Source organism: Moschus berezovskii, chromosome 17, assembly GCF_049115385.1.
Source record: "Moschus berezovskii isolate FMDL1 chromosome 17, NW_MosBer_1.0, whole genome shotgun sequence".
Lineage (NCBI taxonomy): Eukaryota > Metazoa > Chordata > Mammalia > Artiodactyla > Moschidae > Moschus > Moschus berezovskii.
This window is the reverse complement of record NC_142476.1, coordinates 45312244-45334982: the sequence shown is the minus strand read 5'-3', so window position 1 is coordinate 45334982 and position 22739 is coordinate 45312244. Positions and strand designations below refer to the sequence as shown.

The following is a 22739-nucleotide window of genomic DNA, read 5'->3' as shown; positions in this document are numbered from 1 at the left end:
TGGCAGCACCGCTGGGCTTCAAACGCCCATCTCTAGTGAGAATCTGTCTGTTGCAGGCTGGGCTGCCTGGCTTCTATGACCCCTGTGTGGGTGAAGAGAAGAACCTGAAAGTGCTTTACCAGTTCCGCGGGGTCCTACATCAGGTGATGGCGCTCGACAGCGAGGCACTCAGGATACCAAAGCAGTGTGAGTAGCTGCCCCTGGCTGTCACCTATCCTTGCCCAGAGATGGCCCAGGGACCTCAGTGGGGGGGCAACAACCGCCTTCCTTCAATCCTTGGCTGGGGAACCATAGGCTTGGGCATCGTGACCTACACAGACCTGGGAAATGACTCCCTGAGGGAGGGGTCAGCCCTTTCCCAGGTGGAATTAGTGAGCTCTTGGAAACTGCAGTCGAGGTGACTAGGTATGAGGCAGACCCAGCGGCTCCTCTGTGTTCAAGAACACAGTGATTTTTGGCAGCTCATCCTCCGCCTGGCTGCAGGCCAGGCAGCCTCTGGCTGGGCCCTGGTTGATCCCCGCTACTTGGAAAGAGGGTGTGGAAACAGTTGCCTTTAGACGCGCTGATTTTGTCTTTTCTTTTACAGCTCACAGAATTGATACTGATGGATAAACTACTTGAGAACCCAGATTCAAAAGGGGCTGCAAAAGAATTTCCCCAGGAGTCAACAAATTTTGGAAGCAGGAAAAAAAACCCAGAATCAGATGTTTATTTTGTATTTGCATAGAAAGTGGTACCGGCTCAATTATGTGAAGGGACACACAGGTGCCCCAAGGCAACCCCACCAGGACCGGAACCGCAGCTGGGCCCGAGTCTGTTCCCAAGGATCATGTCCCCGCAGGGAAGGCCCGCTGAGCCACCCAGTAGCTCTCTGTCTGCCATGGGGTATTTATGAACACCTCGCCCTCATGCCTGTGACCGTGAGCTACCTTTCCTAAAATCCACACTGAACACAGAAAACAGAAGGAGGGAAGGCGTTCCCAGGAACAGAGTCTCTGGATCAAGTGAGCGCCTGCTGAGTCACCTTCCTGCTGAAATGTGACTGCGTGAATCTGGACAGGATGGTGTGGGTTTATAAATATGCTTTTTACCTGAGAACGAGTGGCTTTGGGAGTTAAGTCTCCTTCGTCTCCTCCCAGAACTTCTCAAGTCATTCCACTGGCACCTGGCTTGGGACAGAGGATGTCACTCCGGTCCCAGGATCTACCTGTGTCCTCATGGGAAACTGCATTGCCTCTGCCCTCCCCCACACAGCTCAGTCCAGGCGGCCCTGGGAGAGGTCAGAGTGGGAGCCAAGAGGCTCAAGGGGTTCCGGCGGGCCCCTCCCTGCTCACTGCCAGCAGGTGGCACCGCTGCTCCTACACCAGGTCAGTCCGTCTCCTCTGGGCCACCCGTACCCATTTGGGTATCTGCTCCCAGGACCCCGTTCCTTCACACACCTCTTTTGCGGATGCAGAGTATTTCAGGACCAGGCCCCTCCTGCCCAGCCTGGCTGGTGAACAGTCACTGGAGGAGCGGACGCCTAGCTGGTGGGGGTTCAGGCAGCCTCCGTGCGGCTCCTGTGCAATCAGGCCTTGCTGCCGACGTCGGTACCAGAGAAGTCACTCACAACCCTCGTCCTCCAGTGTTTAAAGGTAGTTCAGGTCGTCCAATTCTGTAATATTTATCTCCACTTAAAAGTTCCCTGCAGGAGCTGCTGCTCTGAATGTAAATCGTGCAATAAGTGTCGAGTCATTGGAGTCCGACCTTGGCCGCAGCCTGTGCCCCTCCCTGGCAGGCCGTCCCTCCTGTTGTTGAACAGGGACTGAACAGAGGACACACTCTCACCACAATAAACCTTTCCTGAAAGCCGGGGACAGTGTATGCGTCTGTGTGTTCATTTTAGGAGCCAGCAGGCAGAGGGACTTGCCGCCTCCTCACAGGCCTCGTCCCACCCTCTGTTCTCAGAGTTCAAACCGTGAAACCTAACTTGAGGCTGGGGTTATTTTCTCTGCCAGACATTTGCCTGAGAATTTTAAGAGTCCAGAGTTGAAATCACAGGCTAGGTTGTTTTGTTTTCAATTAAAGGCAACTTTTTTGGGTAGTCAAAGATGATCACGCCCTGCTAGCCCTTCAGCAGGAAACAGGAAGTCAGTCTCCTCAGCTGTGACCATGCTCAGAACTCAAACCAGGGCTCACTCACTTTAAATAAAGAAGGCGGCACGCGGGGTAGGAAGACACTTTATTACATTGCTCACTCACACCAGCCACGCAGAGAGGTACTCCTGGGACAGAGCCAGCCGTCCAGATGATGGAGGGGACACCTCGCTGCCTTAGGGTCAGCTAGCGCCCCCACATCCCCCCACCCAAACTGGGGCCCACTGACCCCTCAAAGATATGGTCTGCCACACTGGCCCAGGGTGGTTCCAAGGATGCTCACCCAGCTGTGCTAGAGGGGCAGCTGGGCTGTCACCTTCTGAAGGGAGAGACAAGGTATCCTGCTCAGGGCCCCAGCCTCCTCCCCACCTGGGGCCACCACACTCCACCTGAGGCAGCACTGGCCTGAGGATCAAAGTGGGACCAAAAGGTCCACAGCCTGAGAGTCTGGAGACCACGGCCCCTCCTCTCAGAGGCTCAGACAACAGGGCCCAGCAGGCAGCTCAGCTCTGCTGCCCCAGCCGAGGCCTGGCCTGGAGTCCCCGCCGCCCCGCAAGGTGGGCACGCAGCCGGCTGCACATCCTCCGCATCACCAGCCTCTGGGCCTTCAGGCGCCTGCGGAGCTTTTCGTTCTCCTTCAGAGTCAGGAAGAGTTTTTTTTTAAGGGCGTCTAAGTCCAAAAGGGCATAGCTGTGATCAGACGGCTGTGTGGGGAGGCGCCTCTTCAGCTCTGGGGGGCTAGCTGGCTGACCAGGGACCCCAGAGGCTTCAGGTGTGTGTGGCGGGACCTGAGGACAGAGGTCAGTGAGGGACCAGAGCAGCGGTCAGGGACTTGAGGCCAAGGGGGCTCCCCTGACACCCAGAACTGCCGGGCCGCAGCTGTTGCGGGTAAAGTCTGAGGTCCGGGCTGTAGGTCATGGTGCTCTGGTTCGGGCACCAGTTTTCTCCATTCTGTTTGAAGCAAATCCCCTCAGACTGAGACCAGTCCCGTGCTGCCTTCATGCCCAGCCTGGCCTCACCTGTGCTCCTGGGCCTCCAACCTCGGGGGGCAGCTGCAGCGCTTCAACTGTCATGTCCACCTTCCTCCCCAGGCCACGCTCCCCGGCGCCCGTCTCAGGGAAGACCTGGAAAGACGGCAGAGCCAGCCGCTCATGGGTCCTCCCCAGCTGCTACTTATCCTGCCAGGAGTCCCTTCACACCACCCGGGGGCTGCCAGGGCACCAGCAAGACAGCCAGCCTCCTCCCCGGCCTGGGGCCAAACCCTTAGAAATGAGCAGGAGCCAGACTTGCAACCGGCTGCCACTGCTTGATATTGAACAGGGAGGAAGAGGCATGGACGGCTTCGGCTTCTCCTTCTCTAGGAAAACCGAATCCAAACCCCAACTTGTAAGGAAAGCATGATGAGCTCCAGTGGGCTGGCCTGGCGGGAAGGTGCAGCAGCTCAGTTGGAACACTTGTGACCAGCAGGGCAGACTCACCTTTCTCTCCCCAGAGGTGGCGTCTCCACTCCGGCCGGTAGGGTCCGTGTTCTCCCTCACCAGCTGCAAGAGACGCAAAGCTGCTATGGACAGGCCCCGGCGTGGGCACAGGAGATCTGCACCAGAGGGTCCATCAGGCCTCACCTGTCTCTGTCCCCACGCTCAGCCCAGCCCAGCTCTCCTCTCACCATCCACCAGTACCCTTCCTTCTCCACAGTCCCCAAACCTTGGGTCAGAGACCCACTGAAGCCAGGGACCTGTCTGATTGGTACGTGCTGCCCCAGGGCCTGGCATTCTTCAAGGGAAAACACCCAGCTCAGAGCCTGCAGTCCCCAGGCCTCCAAAGAACTGAGCAGAAGCCATGGGGACCACAATTTCAACTCCCCCCTCACCCCTACTCTGCCCCCAGGCACAAAAAGCACTAGAGGCAGGACCACAAATGTCTCCCTTAGGGTTAACCTATCATCACTGACAATGGAGCAGCTTCCCACAAACGCCATGAGAGTCATCACCCTGACTGAACAGGGCGGGTAGCAGGTTCCTGATCCACGATGGGAGTTTCAGGTCAGCAAACTGTTATTTCCAGAGCCCCACGGTACCACATCCCTGTAGTCCACAATACTGTGCTGTGCGCTTAATGTGTGTTACAACAGTAGATCTCATGGTAAAATAAGTATATATATATATATATATATATATAAAATAAAAGGCCTTCCACGTTTAAAAGAAAACCAACAGCTCCTCTGTTAACCACCTACTTTGTGGCAAGCAATGTTCCTGGACATGGGAATAAAAGCCATGGAGCAAAGCCCAGCCCTCAGGGAGTATCCCATAGATGTTCATGGCTGCCAGAGAGTCTGAGGAGCAGAGGGGGACGTATGGTGGGAGGGACCTGGACTCGGTGAGGCCACGTGTTCAGGCGGACGAGGATTGAGGACAGAGGCCTAATGACCCACAGCTTGGAGCTCACGGTCCCCACTGGCTCCCTTCTCTCCTTCCTGATACCAGTGTGGTTATCTGCAGGTCTTCTATCTGTTCTACCTCCGCTCTGCCTCCCAGGCTCCAGCCGGTGGCCTGCTCCGGCCCTCCCTCTGGGACTCACGGCACAGTAATTATTTGTAAAATTCACTATGACCATCTCAGGACTCCAGCTCCAACTGTCCTGTTGCATCCCCTCCTGGGTCAAACCCATACATCCTGCCCCACCAGACATGTCTGCCTTGGTATCCCATTAGGAAGCCAAACTGCACGTGCACAGGGCCGTCTCCTCAGGGAATCAGGGACCCCCCTAGCCCCCAAACCACCTCCTTCTCAATCCAACAGGTCTCCAAAGTTGGCCTGCTCCATCTTCTCATCATGACACCCACTTCTGGCTCAGGGCACCGTGACCACCCTCACCTGTGATGCCACAGTGGCCTCTGAACCAGCCTCTGAATCAGGTCCAGAGGAACCTTCCAAAGTCACGTCCCTCCCCACCGGCCTCCCCGCCGAAAACCCACCCCTGTCCAGGACTTCCCTGGTGGTCCAGTGGTTAGGGCTCTGCACTTCCACTGCAGGGGGCAAGGGTTCAATCCCTGGTTGGGAAACTAAGATCCCTGTATGTCAAGCCCTTCGCCCCTTTGAAGAAAACCACCGCCCGTCCAAGCCTGTCACCACCTGGCCCTGAGCCCTCCATAGGACCTGAGCTGCTGCTGCTCCTGAGCATGCCCAGATCCTGCCCCCGCCCAGCCTCGCTCCGCTGTCCCTGTCCCCCCTCCAGCACTCCACCACCATCGTTCTCCTGTGCCCTGGACAGGAAAGTTCTCACCTCCCTCGAGCCCAAGTGAGGCCCCACAAAGTGAAGCACACAAAGAAGCAAGCTCTTGGCCCCTCCCCATCAGCTGTTTCTGTAGCACCCATCATGAACTGACTTGTTCTTAAAGCAGCTTTGCAGATTTCCTAAAGCTCAGGGCCAGGTGGGGGCCCTGGGCTTCGGACCTAGGGGCCTGACAGTTTTCAGCTTCTGCTGTCCCCGCAAATGACACCGGTGCCCAGCCCACTGCCATGCACCTCTGGGGGGCCCTGGAAGGCAAACACTGTGGGCACCGCGTTGTGCTTCAGGTTCTTGCGGTTCCCAAAGGCGCTGAAGCACTCAGGCCGGAAGTGCTCGGAGCAGATGACCGTGTGCTGCTTGGGCTCGAAGTCGCCCCGGCCGATGTTCAGCACCCATTCCTTCAGCAGCTCCGGGCGGCTGAACGGGAACCTGGGGGCACAGCAAGGAGGCACGAGGGACTTGCAGGGCTAAACACACACTTTCAGGGTCCCAGGGACCTTCCGCATCCCTGCCTGGCATTTTACTGGACAGCCTGGAAAACTCAGTAGCCTTCTCCTGTTAAACCACATCCTTCCATGTCGGGAAGCTTCCATCGTGGCTGTGGACAGCATCCTTAGTAGGATACCTGAGACCATGAACGTAGCCAGAGCCTCAGTGAGGTGCTCCCAGAGTCACATCTGCCAGGCAGGCCTCCATTCCTGCTCCTGTGTGGGGAAGCAGGGGGGGAAGTGACCCCACCGTCTTCTTGGAACCTACATTCTAGAGCAAGGAGACAGACAGTACACCAGACAGACACGGACCAGGCCAGAATAGGGTAGGAAGTGGTTGGGGAAGGCCACCGAGGAGGTGACACTGGAGCAGGGGCTGCAGAAGGTGGGACACAGACGGCCACACGTGAACAGAAGGAGAGCAAGTGCAAAGGGGCCAGCGGCACAGGTCTGGCGACACAGAGCAAGAAGAGGATGCAGGCCACTGTCGGAAGGGGGTTCCTGGAGGCTCAGGCCAAGGGTGAGGCTGCAGCAGGAGCACAGCTGGTGGTGGGTTCAGGGTGGAGCTGGAGAGGGTGATGAGTGGCAGATCTGGGGCACATCATAAAAGCCAGGCAGAGAAGTTTGCCTGTGGGCTAAGAAGCAGAGGAAGGACTTTCAAGTGCTAAGATTGTGGGGGAGGGGCAGCTTGGGGGGGGTGTCAGCAGTTTGGTTTTATTAATATATGTTAGATGTTAAATTTCAGGTGCTTTTTAGATGTCCACGTGCTGGAGCTGAGTGCCAGGGGGACAAGAGTTGTCTGGAGTTGTCACCATGACTCCATGCGGGTATCTCCATGTAAAAGGTAGCAGAGCCATAAGCCTGGGTGAGATGGCTGCCCTGGGGAGCCAGCGTGGACAGGGATGGAATAGCAGGATGGCCGGCACCCTGAAGTGCTCCAACATCTGTCTGGAGTTGGAAATGAGCAGAATCTACCCAAGAAGACTGAGAAGGGACACTGTGACAAAGGAAGAGATGGAGAGGTGTCCCAGAAGCCAGGTGGTGGATGGCCTCAAGGGGTCAGCAGTTGGTTGTGTCATAGGCCGCAGAGAGGGGCCACTGGGACTTGACCAAGCTAATTTTGGGAGTGGTGGGGTACAGGCACTGAAAGACAAGACCCAGCAAAGATGCCCCGTCTCGTGCCCATGATGGCCAAAAAACAGAGGGGCCCAAATGCCCTTTAACTGTAGAACAAGTTGGTTGGAGTAAATATACTCCTGGATCATACACAACAATGAAGAGGGTGAACTGCTGCGGCTGCTTCGGGCCACATGAAAGACTCACAAGCACAGTGATGAGCGAAGGACAGGAAAAAGGAGCGTGTGGCTCCATTCAGTGAGGCTCCCAACAGGCCAAGGCAGCCCCCTCTGACAGAGGCCTTACCCTTGGGGACTGAGTGAGGGGCTGGAAGGGAGTACGTTTCCGGGTCTCCTGGGGGCTTTGATGTTCTGAACTCTTGGCAGTCACACCGGGTGTTCACTTGGTTAAATTGTGTGCTTGTAAATTGTGCACTTCTCCGTACGCGTATTACATATCAATAGACATACTCACATTAAAAAAGAAAACGCTTAAAGGAGGGGACGAAGTGTAGATGAACAGAGCGCAGCCCTTTGGAGTCACACTCTGAGCAGGATGGCGGAAGGCGCTGTGGCTGGAACCAGCAAGAGAGTGTGCAACACTACCCATCGATGCACAGGCGGCCGTGCACTCGGCCGGGTCCCACACCTGAGGTGCGCGGGGCGCGCAGGGACAGACCAGAAGTCCTACCATCCTCCTGCGGCTCCAGCAAAGGTCGCGCGTCCCGGCCCCGCGCCCCCACCCGCCTGAACGTTCTCACTCCTCCACCACGCCTTTCCTTCCCGACTAGAGACCCGGAGAGGTGAGCAGAGCGCGCAGCGCACCGCACACCTATGGGAGGCTAGCTAGCATCGTTCATCTTGCAGCAAATACTGCACACTTAACTACGTCCCAGGCTGCACAGTCCCTGGGCAGCGGAGGGGACGCATGCCGAATCACCGCAAGGGCGCAGCGCTGAGCTCGCACCAGGCCCGCCACCGCCTCCCCCGACCCAAGAGAGGCTGTGCGCCGGCTAGCAGGTTACTCAGCCTCTCCGACCGTCTCCCTGCGCGCCCAGGCGGCCGAGGTGGTGCCAGGCTTCTTGGACCGGGACCTCGCCGCTCCCCGGGGGGCCGCCGCCCCTCCGCAAAGGGCTCGGCCGCACGTCCTCTGGTCTCCCGGCGGTCGGGCAGCGGCCCGGGTGTCCCCACGCCTGTCGCGCAGGCCTGCGCTTCCGCGGGGGCCGCGGTCGTCGGCCTGAGCGAGGCGGGCTCCCTCGCACCCCGGTGCCCCCGCCCCTCACCGGTGGAAGGTGAGCTGCTTCCTGCGATTGCTGTAGCGGTTGCAGCACTGCCGGGCCGCGCACGACTTCGGCATCTCCAGACACCAGGCCCGGCTGCCCCAAACAAAGATGGCAGCGGCGGGGACTGAGGGGCGCGGCAGCGACTCCGGGAGGGGCGGGGTAATGGGACGGGGCGGGGCTGTCCAGTGGAGGCGGGGCGAGCGATCGGGGCGGGGCCTGCAGGCGACAGGCTCGAGGGAGAGAGGCGGGGCCAGTGGGAGAGGAGGGGCCTCCGGGCGGGGCGGGGCGGGGCTTGCAGGGAGGCTGGTGAGTGAAGGCGGGCCTGGCTATGTTCTTTAGCCAGCATCTCATGCACGCAGTGCCTGCGACCGCGTCAAAGGGTGCTTCAACGCCCGGCTCAGACCCGACATCCCCGATGCAGGTTTTACCTACTTATGCTGAAGCGTCACCCTCACCTCCTTGCTCTGAGCCTCCAAAATTCACACACACCTACCCAGTTTTGGACAACTGGAAACCAAAGGCAGGCTAACCGGCCACCTAGGCCAGTATTTTGGATTCCAGTAGGTGTTGATTCAGATCTCGGCTGCTCCAACGTCACAGAAGTACTAGTTGACCATTAGCTGGTCCCAGATTGGCTCGGCAGACACAGCTGACTGATAGAACAGGCTCAGCCCCTTGGGACCCCCAAGTGGAAGGACAGAATGAGTATGGGGCAGATTCTAATCCCACTTGCATAAGATTAGAGACAGCTGCAGCTTTTACAATGCAGGTGGGATTTAAGCTAATGCACAATGTGAAGAAACTGTGAAAGCTATTCATGTCTCTTCACGCTGTGGTTTGTTTCTGGAGAATTTACTAGAAAAGTGTATTAAGGGCTGTGAGAATGTTTCATCCTGCTACACCAGACTCAGACTCTAACTTCCCAAATCTTCATGTAACCATGGTTTTGGGGGTTGGTGATGAAGGGTCAATCCTTCAGCACAGAACACAAACAACTAAAGCTAGACATGAACCTCAAAGTAGCAATATATTTATTTACAAAATATACAGTTTCACAGAAACAGCTTCGCTTTATACACATAAACTTTATAATTACACAGAACCATGTAAACGATGTTAAGTGTCTGGCCTGGCTAAAGCCGACAGGAGGGACTTGCTTTGGGGATGACAACTTTCCCTCCCTTCTCCATCAGCCACCAACCAGGAACCCGGAGATGGGCCATACTTAATTTGCATAAAGCTGATTGCAGCTGCCCAGCTCAATCTAACAGAAAAACCTTGGTGTCCTGATTTCTTAGACACCACCCACAGGGATAACTCTGTTAAAAGAACAAAAGCAAATGAAGGAAACAGAAATCGAGATGAGTATCAAATGCCTTCCAGAGGCGTCACCAGGAACTGAGTCTTCTAAGAGCAATATGGTAATTGCCAGGACTGGCAGCTCCACCCTAAAATCACACCTATTCTTAAACACATTTGTAAAACTGTGGAGTTTTTTTTTAAGAGAGAAACACTTGGAAACTTTGGCTACTGTCATGGTGAAGACACAGGACAGGCAACGTCATGGTGCAGATCTTTGGCAAATTCCTCTCCAACTTTTCCTGGACTTTTGCCCTAGTCAGAGCCAGACGGTTGTCTGGGGAGAAGGTTGTTTCTAAGTCAGCTCCTTACTATTTTTCTCTACAGTAGAACATCTCCCTTGGGGCTCTTCACAATAAAATGTATTTCAAAAACTATTTCTCTCTATTCTTGTGTTAATAGAAACAACAGAATTAAAAATAAAACAAAAAAGGCAGTTGGCTGGTCAAGCATGAAAGATACTAAGACAAAATATAGGCTCTGATCAACCAATTACAGTTCAACCCCCCTGGTGCTTCAGTGAGAGAGCGTGGACATAAGTCCGCCTGGTGGCCCTATACACAGGGACCATGGAGAGAAGTCCCCCTGTGGGAAGACAGAGGCTCCATCTTGATGTCAATAAATACGCCTGACTTGGGCACCCTTCCCTCTTCATGCTTCGTAAGAAATAACGTTTATGAAGACACACTCATCAATATACAAAAAAAAAACAATTTTGAGAACGAGTATTTAAACTGCTAGAGAGTACTGTCAGTTTCGGAGAACACAGAACTCCTCCCTCTCCCTCAAGCCTGAGACCCATCAGTGTCCCCGCCACGTGACCCGCCAGTGGAGGCCTGCCGGGGCTTCAAACTCCCTAGCCTCTTCAGAGCTGGCCTGCACAGGGGTCTCCTCGGTCCAGGGCCCTCCTCCTTTAGATCTAAGGAACTTTTCAAAGTTCAGTCGTACCTTCCTGGAGGCCAACATTACCATCTCACTCACTCACCAACTCAAAACCAAAAAAATGCTTCCAAAGTCCTAACCTTGCCCCCTGAATCCAGCAGGCCAGCCTGTACAAGGGGCATACTAAGAATACCCAGGGAGGAGGCCTTCCTCCCCATTTTCCCTCCCCCCCGCTACTATGTGGAGAACACCCTCCCCCAGAGACTGCCTAACCTTTAATGTCGCTGCTAGAACAAAGTGAGGGAGGAGAGATAAGGAGAGGATCCAGGCGCCCCCTCATTTGAAAACAGCCTGCTGGGTACCCCCAGGCCCTCCAAAGCCAACTGAAGAGGAAGGGAACCCAGGCAGAAGTCTGCCAACAGTTTTGGCTATTTCGTGCAAAAAGACAGGTTTTTTTACATCGTGCAAAACAGGAAACTGAGTTATGAACACGGGCCACCATGACCCCACCCCCAAACCAACCCCCTTTCCACAGAGAAGCAGCTGCATAGTGTCCCCTTTAAAAAACAGAAGGAAACCTGGGGCCCACTAGCGAGCTCACCACCCCTGGGTGAGGCCAGGGACTCCAGCCCCAGGGGAACAGGCATCCCCTAAGGCAGGGGAGAGGGGGACCACTGAGGGAGGAGCGGCTTTGATGGCTGCTGTACAGACACTTATGGTAAAAGACGGAGTGGAGAAGTTTACACATATGGCGGTTCATAAACAGGCCGGGGAAACATCTCCTCGCGCCAACACAGCGGAAGCAGGAGTAACAGCCAGCACTTGTTCTGATCGGCGGGATTTTTGTCAACAATGAGAGCAAAAATGCACAACGACCACACACTCTCATGTTTGGCTGGACCAAACCCGCTGCGCCTGGGTGTGCAGTCCACCTCCACTGCAGAGACCACGGCTCCAGCAGCAGCTCTGGCCAACGAGGATTTTATTCAGTCACTGGCTATGTACAGTTTATACCTTGGACAGCTGGTCCTTTCGTGTAGGCACCTGAACGGCAGGGGTCTGCCCGCGCTGGAGCTAAGAGTCCTGTGCTCAACTAAGACCAGGGCCAGCAGGCCCACAGTCCCTTCTGACTCCTCGCCCTCCAGCAGTCAGTCCAGAAACAGCTTCCTGGAGCCCATTCGGGACCGGTTGGAACGGCGGATGTCAAACTTGGAGTCCCGGCACTTTTGGCAGACAAACACTTCCGGAACATTGGACTTGCGGATCTTTGCACAGGACAGGTGAATCCAAGTGTGGCACTCGTTGCACTCTATCATGGGGCGGCCAGCAAACGGCTTCATGCAGAAGCACGTGACCAGGTCCCAGGAGTCGTCATCTGAAAGCAGAGAATCACGTAAGAATGGAAAAATCACTCACAACACCCCCAATTAGAACCCCTCTCATCAGGAAAGCCGCTCTCCAAAGGGACAGGGCAGCTGAGCTGCAGGGAAACCAATTTCACGTTTCAGCGTGATCCTTCCTGCTCTGAAAATGCACCCGTGCACAAAAAGCACCGAAATGTGTAGTGCGAGGGATCCCCACAAGGTGGTTACTCCTGAGCCATGTTATTGTCACATTTTGAGGGCTGCTCTGGAATGTTTGCTGTCTTCAGCTGTGATCACCCCTTCCTAAACATCTTGGCATCTGTTTTCTCACACCCTTTCCCCTGAAGGTGAGGTGGTGGGGTATGCTCCCCTGTCCCCCTCCAAGGAAGGAACCACTGCACTGAGACCCCGCACCTCATGGCAGGTGCATGGGATCTCAGCTCCTAGACCAGGGATCGAACCCACAATCCCTGCAGTGGAAGGGGAAGGTTAGGGCCCTGAAACCCTGCTCTTAGCATCCCACCTCTGGGCCACTCACCGGAATCCACCATGATGTCCTCGTCATTGCCTGTGCTATCTTCGTCCCGGAACACCACCTGCTTGCCCTGCCGGACGATAGTCCGTTTGCCTTCAGTTTTTATTTCTTTGACCTGATCCGGTGACACCGTGGTGCAAGATCCACTGGAAGGAGTATCAGAGTCCCAGCCCGAGCAGGGGTCTCCAGTGGCCTGGGGGATATCCTGCAGAGTGGGGCTCGTGGGGGTCTCTGCATATGGGTCGGAGGCTTCCAGCTGCAGCAAGCCCCCCATGTAGCCCTCCTTCCCAGGCATGTCACTGTCCCTTCGCTTCCTCTTCTTCTTCTTCTTCAGCTTGTCGGTCTTCTTTCTGTCTAGCAGGAAGTTACTAGGCTTGGCTCGCTGCAGGAGAGTGGGCTGCAGGTGGCCAAAGCAGCGGTCAGAGACCGGCAAGGGCACGGTGGGTGAGATGTCGGCAAAACTGGCATCCCAACCATCGCTGTCTATGGTACCAGCGGTGCTGTTGGCAGGGCTGGGACTGCTCCTCAGAGGGACTTCCTGAAAGGACAGAGAAAACAGGGCAGCTTCTGATTATTTCAACCCGCCTCCAACACCAAGAGCTGGCCCTGAGCAGAGCTTACCCAGGACCCCGTCCTCCCCACTCCCAACCAGGTCAGGTCTGCAGATGTGGGAAACAAAGAACCCGGAGCTCCTCAGCTCTCACCAGTGCTATTCTTTAGGAACACCGTCACTAGGATTTAGTGGGTCCTTCCAGCTACAACATGAACCCACAAGGGTGACTGCCAGCCCTGGGTGAACCCTCACCAAGAACTTGGTTGATACTCAATCCACTTCTGTGACAGGAGTGCCAAAGACACACCTTCAAGCTCTTATCTTTCCTGATTTTACAATCTCCCCCACAACTGTCCTCCCAAAGGATGTACATTTTAATTATGTGAATGTAAATTAATGGTGAGGACGTTCTGACACTTTTCTTTAAAAACTTAGAGGCATCTCAAAATACTGCAAAATCCAAGTATGTAATTACTGCCCCAAAGCAGTGAGTTCAAATCTCTGGTTCCTTCAGGTCAATCAAGCAAACTGCTACTGTTTGTTTATATGCAAACAGTAGCAGCATTCATGTAGGCATTATCCACCTAGCTGGCAGTGGAAACAATAAGCCAGTGCTGGGACCTGGCCTAAAAATACTGGATTCCTTTCTCTTTAGCCTTAAACAGTATGAACCAGGCCCCTGAAGTTTGAGCACCCTGGCAGTGCTGGTCCACCTGTCCATTTCTCAGCAAGGAAAAAATGCCTTAATTTACATGGGCTTCTGGCCACAAGTCCCTGAAGATTCTGGAATGACACCAACCAGGCCACCCACCAGGTAGGGCAGGGTGGACTGGGCCTGACTATTTGATCTGCTTGAACCCCAGGTTCCACCACCAGTAAGCCTGTACCCAGAGTAAGGAGTTCCCTCTCTGTGCCCTAGTGTCCTCATCTTTAAAATGGAAGAGAAAAAATAAATAAATACAACAGAAACAAATAGGGAATCCCCAGAAGTCCAGCGATTAGAATTCAGCACTTTCTGAATTGGCCCTGGGTTGGATTCCTGGTCATGGAACTAAGATCCTACAAGGTATGCTGCACAGCCAAAATAAATACTAGTGAAAAGGATATAAGTAAAAGCTCCTACTTCATATCATTATAATGGCCAAAAATAGTGCCTAGCCACAGTAAGCTCTTGGGGATTCCCTTGTGGCTCAGTTGGTAAAGAATCTGCCTGCAATGCAGGAGATCCCGGTTTGTTTCCTGGATTGGGAAGATCCACTGGAGAAGGGATAGGCTACCCAATCCAGTATTCCTGGGCTTCCCTTGTGGCTCAGCTGATAAAGAATCCACCTGCAATGTGGGAGACCTGGGTTAGATCTCTGAACTGGGAAGATCCCCTGGAGAAGGGAAAGGCTACCCACTCCAGTATTCTGGCCTGGAGAATTCCATGGCCATAGGGTCTCAAAGAGTCGGACACGACTAAGTGACAGTAACCTTTCAATAAACATTGGACATTAGGAAGATATCAGTTAAGATTATCTGTAAGCAAACTTTGAAAGTTTATTGAACCACAAGTCTAAATTTTCCATCCGTTTTAGGAACCACTTCCCAGGCTGGTCTAAGTATTTAAGAAAGATTTCTGCCTGACTATCATGGCTCAAGTCCCCCCATTCAATCCCTTCCAGACCCACCACCTTGTCAAAAACTCTGGTTTTGCTGCCAGCAAGGTCTCTGAAGTGCTGAATTACCTCCTTTGGATAAGGGATGTAGCCTGCATAGGCCAAGACAAAGGTGCAGAATTTGTTGAAATCCTCCACGGTCCTGCGCCGTTTGTAACTGGGGGAGTACTCCTGTTAACAGCGAGAAAAGGGAGCATGTTTGGAAGTAGACACTTACAGGTGACATCAAATAAACTACTGAACAGGCTGGAGCTTTCATAGTCTGCCACTCAAAAACACACTGCTAGATTTACAAACACTCTAGAAACAAGATAAGGTAAGTCTGGGTCAAGAATTAACAGTTTTCAGAAGAGGAGGTACTTTTGAAAGAGAAGGTATGCAATGTTATGCCAAGAATACTGGGAAACTGGTTAGGAGATAAAAAATTGTACAAAAGTCTATTTATTAGCGCTCACGTGGCATTTTCTGACATTATCTATTAAGTTTCTACAGGCCTATTGAAAGCCCTAATACTTAACTTTTTTTGCCACAAATTTTCCACTTTGAAGATAAACTGCTGCAGCTGAAGTATTTTAAGTGACTTCAGAAGTCAACTACTTTTAAACTTACAGAGCTCAGACCTGGAATCCTGAACCTGAATCTCGCTTGACCCCTCCCCAGGCAGGGCTGCAGGAGGACCCTCTCCTCCTACCCAGCTCTCTCCTCCAGAGAAGACACTTCCTGCTGGTCCCTCCGCTCCTCCAGCTTCTCCAACACCCCGGGGCAAGGCACCCCCCCCCCAGGCACCCTCCCCAACCCTGAGAACAAACCAGAAACAATCCTGGTACTACCATTTAGGAAACCTAACTCTGTATATAATTACAGTCACTAAAAACTGCCTGCAATGCAGGAGATGAAGGTTCAATCCCTGGGTGGGGAAGATGCCCTGGAGGAGGAGAAGGCAACCCATTCTAGTATCCTTGCCTGGAAAATCCCCTGGACAGAGGAGCCTAGAGGGCTACAGTCCTGCAGGCTTAAGGACTTGGACATGACTTAAGGACTGAACAACAAAACCATTTGCATACTGAAGATGAAATACTAGAAATTGTGGCTTCTGTGTCCCATCCCCATTCAATTAAGAATCGCCCTCAACAAGAATTGATTCTCTCCTGAGAAAGAGAAGCTGGGAAGAAAAAGATTATTTGCTACTAAGCAAAACAACTGTGCTTCTTTTCGGTTCATTCCACTAGCGTATTTACTTAGGTTTTCTTTAAGCACTTTATCACCCACCTCAATCCCATCTTTAGGAGTTCAACTAACATTTACAGAAACGAGGGGCCCACTCCCCACTCGCATGAAAGTAGGGGGAGGAGATGATGGGGTTGGCTCCGGCTTCTGCCCCAGTCCAACCACCCCCGCCCCCTCAGTCCAGCGCGCCCAGAAAACAGCGCGGGCGGCCTGCTTTCCGCAGGTCTCCTTCCAAGGGCTCCACTTCTTTTTATTTTCTCAACTCGGTGCTAGCAAACCGCCTCTGCCCTCAGCCCTCGGCCGCCCAGACCCAGAGAGGCGCGCAGGACAGCAGCAAGGCAGAGTCCGCGCGGTACCCAGCGCTTCCAGCGCCGGGGTGACCCTGCCCCCACCCGCAGGGAGAACTGACTGCCCTCCCTCCGGCTGGGTGGGAGGGCTGCGGCCCTCAAACTCGCGGGGAGAACTTTTATTTCGGCGGGGAATGTGCTGAAGTGGGTCAGCAGCCGGGACTCAGAGTGGATGGCGGCGGTGCCCTCGGGCCTGGGGCGGGGGACCCGCGCCGCTCCTACAGCGCCTGCCGCCCCGGCCCCGCCAACGCCGCCGGTAAGAAAAGCAGATGGCGGTGCGGCCCCCTCCCCGCCCTCCCGCGGAAGCCGCTCCTCGCCGACCAGCGGCCCCGGAAGGTGCGGGGCCCATCCCGCGGGGGAGGGGGCGCGAGTAGCCGGGCAGGATTCGGGGTCCGGGACTCGCAGGCCCCGCGAGCCCCCGAGGCGGCAGAGCGGCGGACTAGCCCGCCCGGCGCCGCCTCCCCTCCCCCACCCGCCAGCGGCCGGACCCGCACCCCGGACTCGGAAAGCTTCGGGAAAGGGAGGGGACCGCGGCGGGGGCCCCGGGGGATGGGGGGCGGCCGGGAGAACCGAGGGCCGATCCCCGGAAGGAGGGGGAGCCGAGGCGGGGAGAGCCGAGTTCGGGGGAGGGGGCCCTGAAGGGGGAGGCAAACGCGCTGCGGGTGGGAGCACAGCTCAGGCCCCCGCAGGGGTGGGACCCCGAAGGACGAGCCTCCCCCACCCTAGCCAGAAGGGGCGGGGGCCGAGCGGGAGTCAGGGGGCGGGGCGCGGGCCACCGGGCCCGGGGGGATTAGAGGAGGAGGCGGGGGCGCGCGGAGCGGAGTCCCCGTCCGAGGGGGGCCACGAGCCCCTCTGGGAGGGGGTGGGTGATTCCTCCGGGAAGCGGGAGCGCGGGGCGGAGGCGGCTCGGACCGAGTCCCCGGGGGCGGGGAAGGGGAAACCAGGCCGGCGAGGAGGGGCCGGGGGCGAAGACAGGTCCCCCGGCTACGCGAGGCAGGGGATGGTGGGCGCGGCGACCACGGGGAAGGGGCGCCGGGAGGACGCGGACGCCCGCGGAAGGGACGCCGAGGATACGGCGGGCGGGGAAGACCGGGCGCGGGCCCGAGTGGGGGGCGGGGTTGGGCGCCCGGGGGGCGACGAGAGATAGCTGGGGGAGGGGAGAACGGCGCTCGGCCGGCGGGGGTCCGCCTTCGGGAGCACCGCATCGGCGTGAGGGTGGTCAGGGGCTGTCGGGGCGCAGCTCTCACTCACCTCCGTGTGGAAAGCGGCGGCGCAGGAGTCGGAGTCCATGATCAGGGTGGGGGGCGGCGATAGCGGACTGCAGGGGCCGGGATGCGGACGCCGGGCCACGGGGCCGCTCGGAGCCGGGGGATCTGGCGGCCGCGCAGGGCGAAGGCGGACCCGGGAGGGGTCGCCCTGACTGGAGATGATGGGGGGGGGTCGGTGTGTCGCGTCCTGGACACTATACTCTCGGGCCGGCGGCTCCACAGCCGAGCAGAGTTGTCGATGCAGGTCCTGCGACCAGCGCGACTGGAGAGGCGGGAGAGTCGCTGCGGGGGGCGGCGGCGGCGGCGGCGAGCGGGAACCCGACCGGCTCCCCGACCTGACGCCCAGTTCGGCTCGTGTCTCGGGAGGGAGGGCGGGAGAGCTGCGAGGGCTGCCGGGAAATGTAGTCTGGGAGCGACGGAAAGCCGACGGCGAGGGGGCGGGCGCGAGGCATTGTGGGAGTCATAGTCCTCGGCCCCGCCGCTGCGGCGCACAAAGGACCCCTCGAGGACTCCAACCCCCAGAGAGCTCCGCGGCGGCTGCTCGGTCTATGGAGGCAGTGGCTCGGGGACCTGAGACCGCCGGAGCGGGGGAGGTGCGGGGACTCGCGCCGGCTCGGCAATGGGGGAGGGGCGGCGCAAGCCGGAGCGCCTCGGTCTCCGCGGGGGCGGGGGGGTCAGGGGTCGCCCCCGCGGGTGGGGGGCGGAGCTGACGGCCTTGGTGGTGGTGGGCGGCGGCTGGCGCCTCCTCTTTCGCCTTTGGGACTTGGGGTTTGTGCCCCTTTGTGGGGCTGGGGTCTCCACAGCAGGGCGGGGACGGCGAGCTTTGACGTCGCAGCCGCCCCACGGCTGACTCCCCGCGCCTCGGAGCAGGCGAAGCGAACTTGTTTTCACGGCTGTGCCTTTTTCTGGCCGGTTCCGGGGCTCCGGGACCGCCGACCGAGGCCGAGAGGGGTGGGACCGCCCGAGTCTCCCCCGTACCAAACACTTCGAAGTGTCGGGTTACCAGCGCATTTTTAAAAACTGCACCACTGTTGCCGGTGTTTTAGAAAGTGTTTTAAATACCCTTTTTTTTTCTCCCGTTCGCCTAAACTTGACATCAGTCCTGTTTTTTACTTTACATTGAATTAGTTCCTTAATGTATTCTTCGCAGGATTACAGCAGTGGGTGAGGCGAAAACCCGATAGAGATATTTGGCATTGACATTGACTTTGTTTACTGATATTTAATTGAGTTGGCTGTACTTAAATACTGGACCGCGGAGTATTTTACAATTTTATATGTTGAAGATTGATTGAGTTTGAACACTTAGTTGAAAATTAACTGCTCTGATAAACTTACCATGAGGAGGCCTCAAGTACTTTAATATTTTTAATAACCATTTGAAAGAGAAGAGTCTATATACGAAATGTAAATAATTAAATAACATATTAGGTGGCTTCCAAGACAAACTGTTAAACATGAATGACATAAAATTTTAAATTCAGATCAGAAAACCGACTTATCTACATAATAAATCAGATGATCGGAAGAACCCCTAAAAAATTAGACTATTTCCGTGGTAGTGAATGCTGCATTGCTTGTCTATTGCTGTTTGGATGGTTAAGATAATTCTGATGGAAACACTTAGTGGTTAAGAGACTGATTTATCTTAGAACTACTTCTCTAAGCCTTTGATACCTTAGCTATAAAATGTTTTACTTGCCTCAATAAATAGCAGTTTGCTTTTATCATTGTTGCTACTTTTTAAAATATTTCAGCAAGATCTTCAAAGATTAGTGAGCTCCCCAGAGGTGATAGTAAATTAGGGTGCTTTACAAAGCTAGTAAGATAAAAACAGACATCAGATTTAGCCTGTGAAAACATTAACACCTTCTCACAGAGTCCTCAGGTTTAGGTGATTTAGCCAGATTTGGAATGTTATCTGATCTCTGTTGCCAGAGCAAATGTCCTGAGGTTCACCAGTTTCGCCAAGGTCATATTCACCAGAGCAACTTGTTTTGCCTAAATATGAAAGGACCAAGAAGGACATTATCCTAGTTTAAAGGTGTTAAAGGTGTAAATACCAAGAAAATAATAACTATGAGAGGCAAAGTCCAAATGAATAGAGGAATTAAAAGATTATTCCCTAATAGCATAACTTTTCACATAATAAACATTACCCTCCACAATTAAGAAACTGATATAAAGAACTTACAATAATAATGGACTTGATGACAAAAGAACCTAGAATTCAGGGATCTATATTGGACCCCTCAGTCACACTAAGAAAATCCGAAGCTTAGACTGCGTCATGTGACAGTGATAACTTGCTCAGGGTAGGTATCCAATATTTTGTGACTAAGTTCTTAGTACACAAAGGTAGGCTTTCCCTAGTGGCTCAGCACTAACGAATCCACCTGCCAACTCAGGAGATGTACCCATCCCTGGTACTGGAAGATCCCCTGGAGAGGAAATGGCAATCCACTCCACTATTCTTGCCTGGGAAATCCCATGGACAGAGGTGCCTAGCAGGCTACAGTCCATGAGGTGCAAAAAGAGCTGGACACGATTTAGCAACTAAGCAACAATACCACCATAAAGGTGACCAGTACACCTGGTGTACTCTGCTAGTCTACCCACCTGCCACTCCAGTGAAATAGAAAACTTCATGGAGGAAGACCTTCTTTATCCCTCCTTCCTTTGATTCCTGTTAGAAATTTAGCTTTTTGAAGAAGATTTAGATGTTAATACCTACTATCCCTTGCCTCAAAAAAGGACTATAACACCAATAACTGACCCAAATTCAACAGCATAATATATGTAGCTGTGGGGATAATAAAGGTGGTTTCCTCTGTATGAAGGCTTAGGTTTCTTCAGCATACTCAGTTTATTTCTCAGGTATCCTGTACTATTCTTAGGCTCCAGGGGGCAAATCTAGAATTCCATGATTCATGCAAAAGCATTAGCCACAGTAACCGGATCTTTGTTTTCTCCTAAAAAAAAAAAACAAAAAAAAAAAAACTGCTACTGAATACTAATTCTCAGATGATTATAGTTACTCAGGGAAGAGGAAGAAAAAAGCCAACATTAGCACAGGTTGTGACAAGTTTTAAAATACTAAGAATACCATGGTTTCCCAGTAAGTAACTTGAGAATGTAGTTATTTTAATTGAGTTACCAAATATAGCTTCACCTTCCTAAATCTCACTCTACACTGCATTCACTTGGGGGAAACTCAGGAATGCTTTTCTTTTTCTGTTTTAACTCAGCCTGAATGTGGTTATATACAAAAGATATATTTTTCCAGGAATTATTTTTTGGTGTTTCATCTTTTCACACAGTTTAATAGGATATTCTTATGGGTTCTTAATGGATTTTCCTACCCACAGTTTTCTGCCTTTCTCACTTCCAATTCCAGGAGAGGAAAATAAGTGAAAATTCCTGAAAACTGTATTTTGAACTTCTAGTACCTTGCCTACTGTATGAATGTGTGCAAATATTTTTTTAATACTTATTTTTATTTGGCTTTTGTTGTTGTTCAGTCACTCAGTTGTGTCCCACTCTTTTCGACCCCGTAGACTGCAGCACACCAGGCTTCCCTGTCCTTCACCATCTCCTGGAGCTTGCTCAAACTCATGTCCATTGAGTCAGTGATGCCATCCAACCATCTCATCCTCTGTCGTCCCCTTCTCCTGCTGTCAATCTTTCCCAGCATCAGGGGCTTTTCTAATGAGTTGGTTCTTCCATCAGTTGTCCAAAGTATTGGAGCTCCAGCATCAGTCCTTCTAATGAATATTCAGGATTGATTTCCTTTAGGATTGACTGGTTTGATCTTGCAGTTCAGGGACTCTCAGGAGTCTTCTCCAACACCACAGCTCAAAAGCATCAAGTCTTCGGCATTCGGCCTTCTTTATGATTCAACTCTCACATCCATACATGACTACAGGAAAAACCATAACTTTAACTAGATGGACCTTTGTTGGCAAAGTAATGTCTCTGCTTTTTAATACGCTGTCTAGGTTTGCACTCCATGTCCTAGACATGGAGAAGGAAATGGCAACCCACTCCAGTGTTCTTGCCTGGAGAATCCCAGGGACGGGGGAGCCTGGTGGGCTTCCGTCTATGGGGTCACACAGAGTTGGACACGACTGAAGTGACTTAGCAGCAGCAGCAGGTTTGTCACAGCTTTTCTACCAGGTCTTAGTTGCCGCATGCAGGATCTTCTGTTGCAGCATGTAGGTCCTAGTTTCCCAACCAGGGATGGAACCCAGGCCCCCGGCATTAGGAGTACTGAGGTTCAGCCCCTAACCACCAAGGAAGTCCCGGTGTGAATAATTTTAAATTATTAATAAATAATTTATAAACTGGTCTTGTCAACTTCATATAATGATGAAAATTAGATGTGCATAGACGAATCAAATAGATTTCTCATGTTTTGGTTTATATAGGTAAAATATAAAGATTAATAGGTAACACTATGTCCCAAACAATTTAAATGTTTTTACTTGTAGCATGTCATTTTCATATAATACTACACTTAATAATTAACGGAACACTGTAATATTCCTTAAAGGAAAAAAATTATATGTAATAAGTACATTACAAACCATACCTTAGGCAGCGCAGAGTCAGAAAAAAATCAGAATGTCTAATTGGGAAAAGGTACAATCTCTTTTTTACTTTATAAATGCTACAGTATTTATAAATACTGTTCCTGTCCCCTTCGTGGATCACAGCCTTGTCATGGCAAACAGGCTTGTGTAACTCAATGAGGCTATGAGCCTTCCTGTATGTTCCCAAAGAAAATAAAAAGGGGGTCACAGCCGCATTTAAAATTATCTCAGTTACCTGTTGTCCTGTCTGCCTAAAATCAGAATTCAAATATCAAGTAGTTTTCATTTTTTAAATGAAATTTGTACCATTATTTATTTGTTAAATCACACTGAATTGCATTATCATAAAGACTTAGACCAGTTTCATGATTTTAGAAGAGGTACACTTTTAAAACATTCATGACTGAAGTTTAGTCTTTAAATCTACATTTTCCCACAAACTATTGCTTGTTGGTTACAGTTAACACCTTCCTCACCAGAAAGTGGTGTTTGCACCACACTAGGGTGTTGGATGATATTTGAGAATTTTAAACCCCCATATTAATACAGTTTGCTGACTGTATCCATCACACTATCATACTGCAGTGAATGAATTTTTCACATTCCCATTTTGAACTCATGAAATTAATGAGCAAAAAAAA

The 22739-nt window shown here is 53.1% G+C and overlaps 3 protein-coding genes across 3 annotated transcripts in view; 1 reads left to right on the top strand and 2 right to left on the bottom strand.

Moving 5' to 3' along the window:
- The window catches only part of DNAJC11 (DnaJ heat shock protein family (Hsp40) member C11), a 62433-nt gene extending 60579 nt beyond the window's left edge, over nt 1-1854 (top strand). Inside the window, exons 15-16 of the mRNA XM_055419463.2 lie at nt 57-186; nt 587-1854. Of these exons, the coding sequence (XP_055275438.1) occupies nt 57-186; nt 587-612 (156 nt within the window). The 3' untranslated portion in view covers nt 613-1854. The remainder of the gene's footprint in view (nt 1-56; nt 187-586) is intronic.
- A 331-nt stretch (nt 1855-2185) lies between these two features.
- THAP3 (THAP domain containing 3) lies at nt 2186-8456 on the bottom strand. Its single transcript, XM_055419464.2, has 5 exons — nt 8314-8456; nt 5664-5856; nt 3615-3677; nt 3156-3260; nt 2186-2924 (listed from the first exon to the last, which is right to left on the bottom strand). The coding sequence occupies exons 1-5, from the start codon at nt 8385-8387 to the stop codon at nt 2640-2642; spliced, it is 720 nt and encodes a 239-aa protein (XP_055275439.1). The 5' UTR covers nt 8388-8456; the 3' UTR covers nt 2186-2639.
- Nucleotides 8457-11439: 2983 nt separating this feature from the next.
- On the bottom strand, nt 11440-17864 carry PHF13 (PHD finger protein 13). The gene is made up of 4 exons (XM_055419462.2): nt 17490-17864; nt 14734-14835; nt 12457-12991; nt 11440-11929 (listed from the first exon to the last, which is right to left on the bottom strand). Exons 1-4 carry the CDS (start codon nt 17526-17528, stop codon nt 11703-11705), a joined length of 903 nt encoding a protein of 300 aa, XP_055275437.1. The 5' UTR covers nt 17529-17864; the 3' UTR covers nt 11440-11702.
- Nucleotides 17865-22739: the final 4875 nt, after the last annotated feature.

Bases quoted from the DNA above. Each gene is read 5' to 3' on its own strand.
- THAP3 (XM_055419464.2), bottom strand. From the start codon at position 8,387: ATGCCGAAGTCGTGCGCGGCCCGGCAGTGCTGCAACCGCTACAGCAAT. The intron at 5,857-8,313 runs GTGAGGGGCGGG...CTGTGCCCCCAG, and splicing joins AAGCAGCTCACCTTCCACCG to GTTCCCGTTCAGCCGCCCGG. The intron at 2,925-3,155 runs GTGAGGCCAGGC...CTCTGTCCTCAG, and splicing joins TTGGAGGCCCAGGAGCACAG to GTCCCGCCACACACACCTGA.
- PHF13 (XM_055419462.2), bottom strand. From the start codon at position 17,528: ATGGACTCCGACTCCTGCGCCGCCGCTTTCCACACGGAG. The intron at 14,836-17,489 runs GTGAGTGAGAGC...CGCTGTTAACAG, and splicing joins CCGCCGCTTTCCACACGGAG to GAGTACTCCCCCAGTTACAA. The intron at 12,992-14,733 runs GTAATTCAGCAC...CTGTCCTTTCAG, and splicing joins ACATCCCTTATCCAAAGGAG to GAAGTCCCTCTGAGGAGCAG.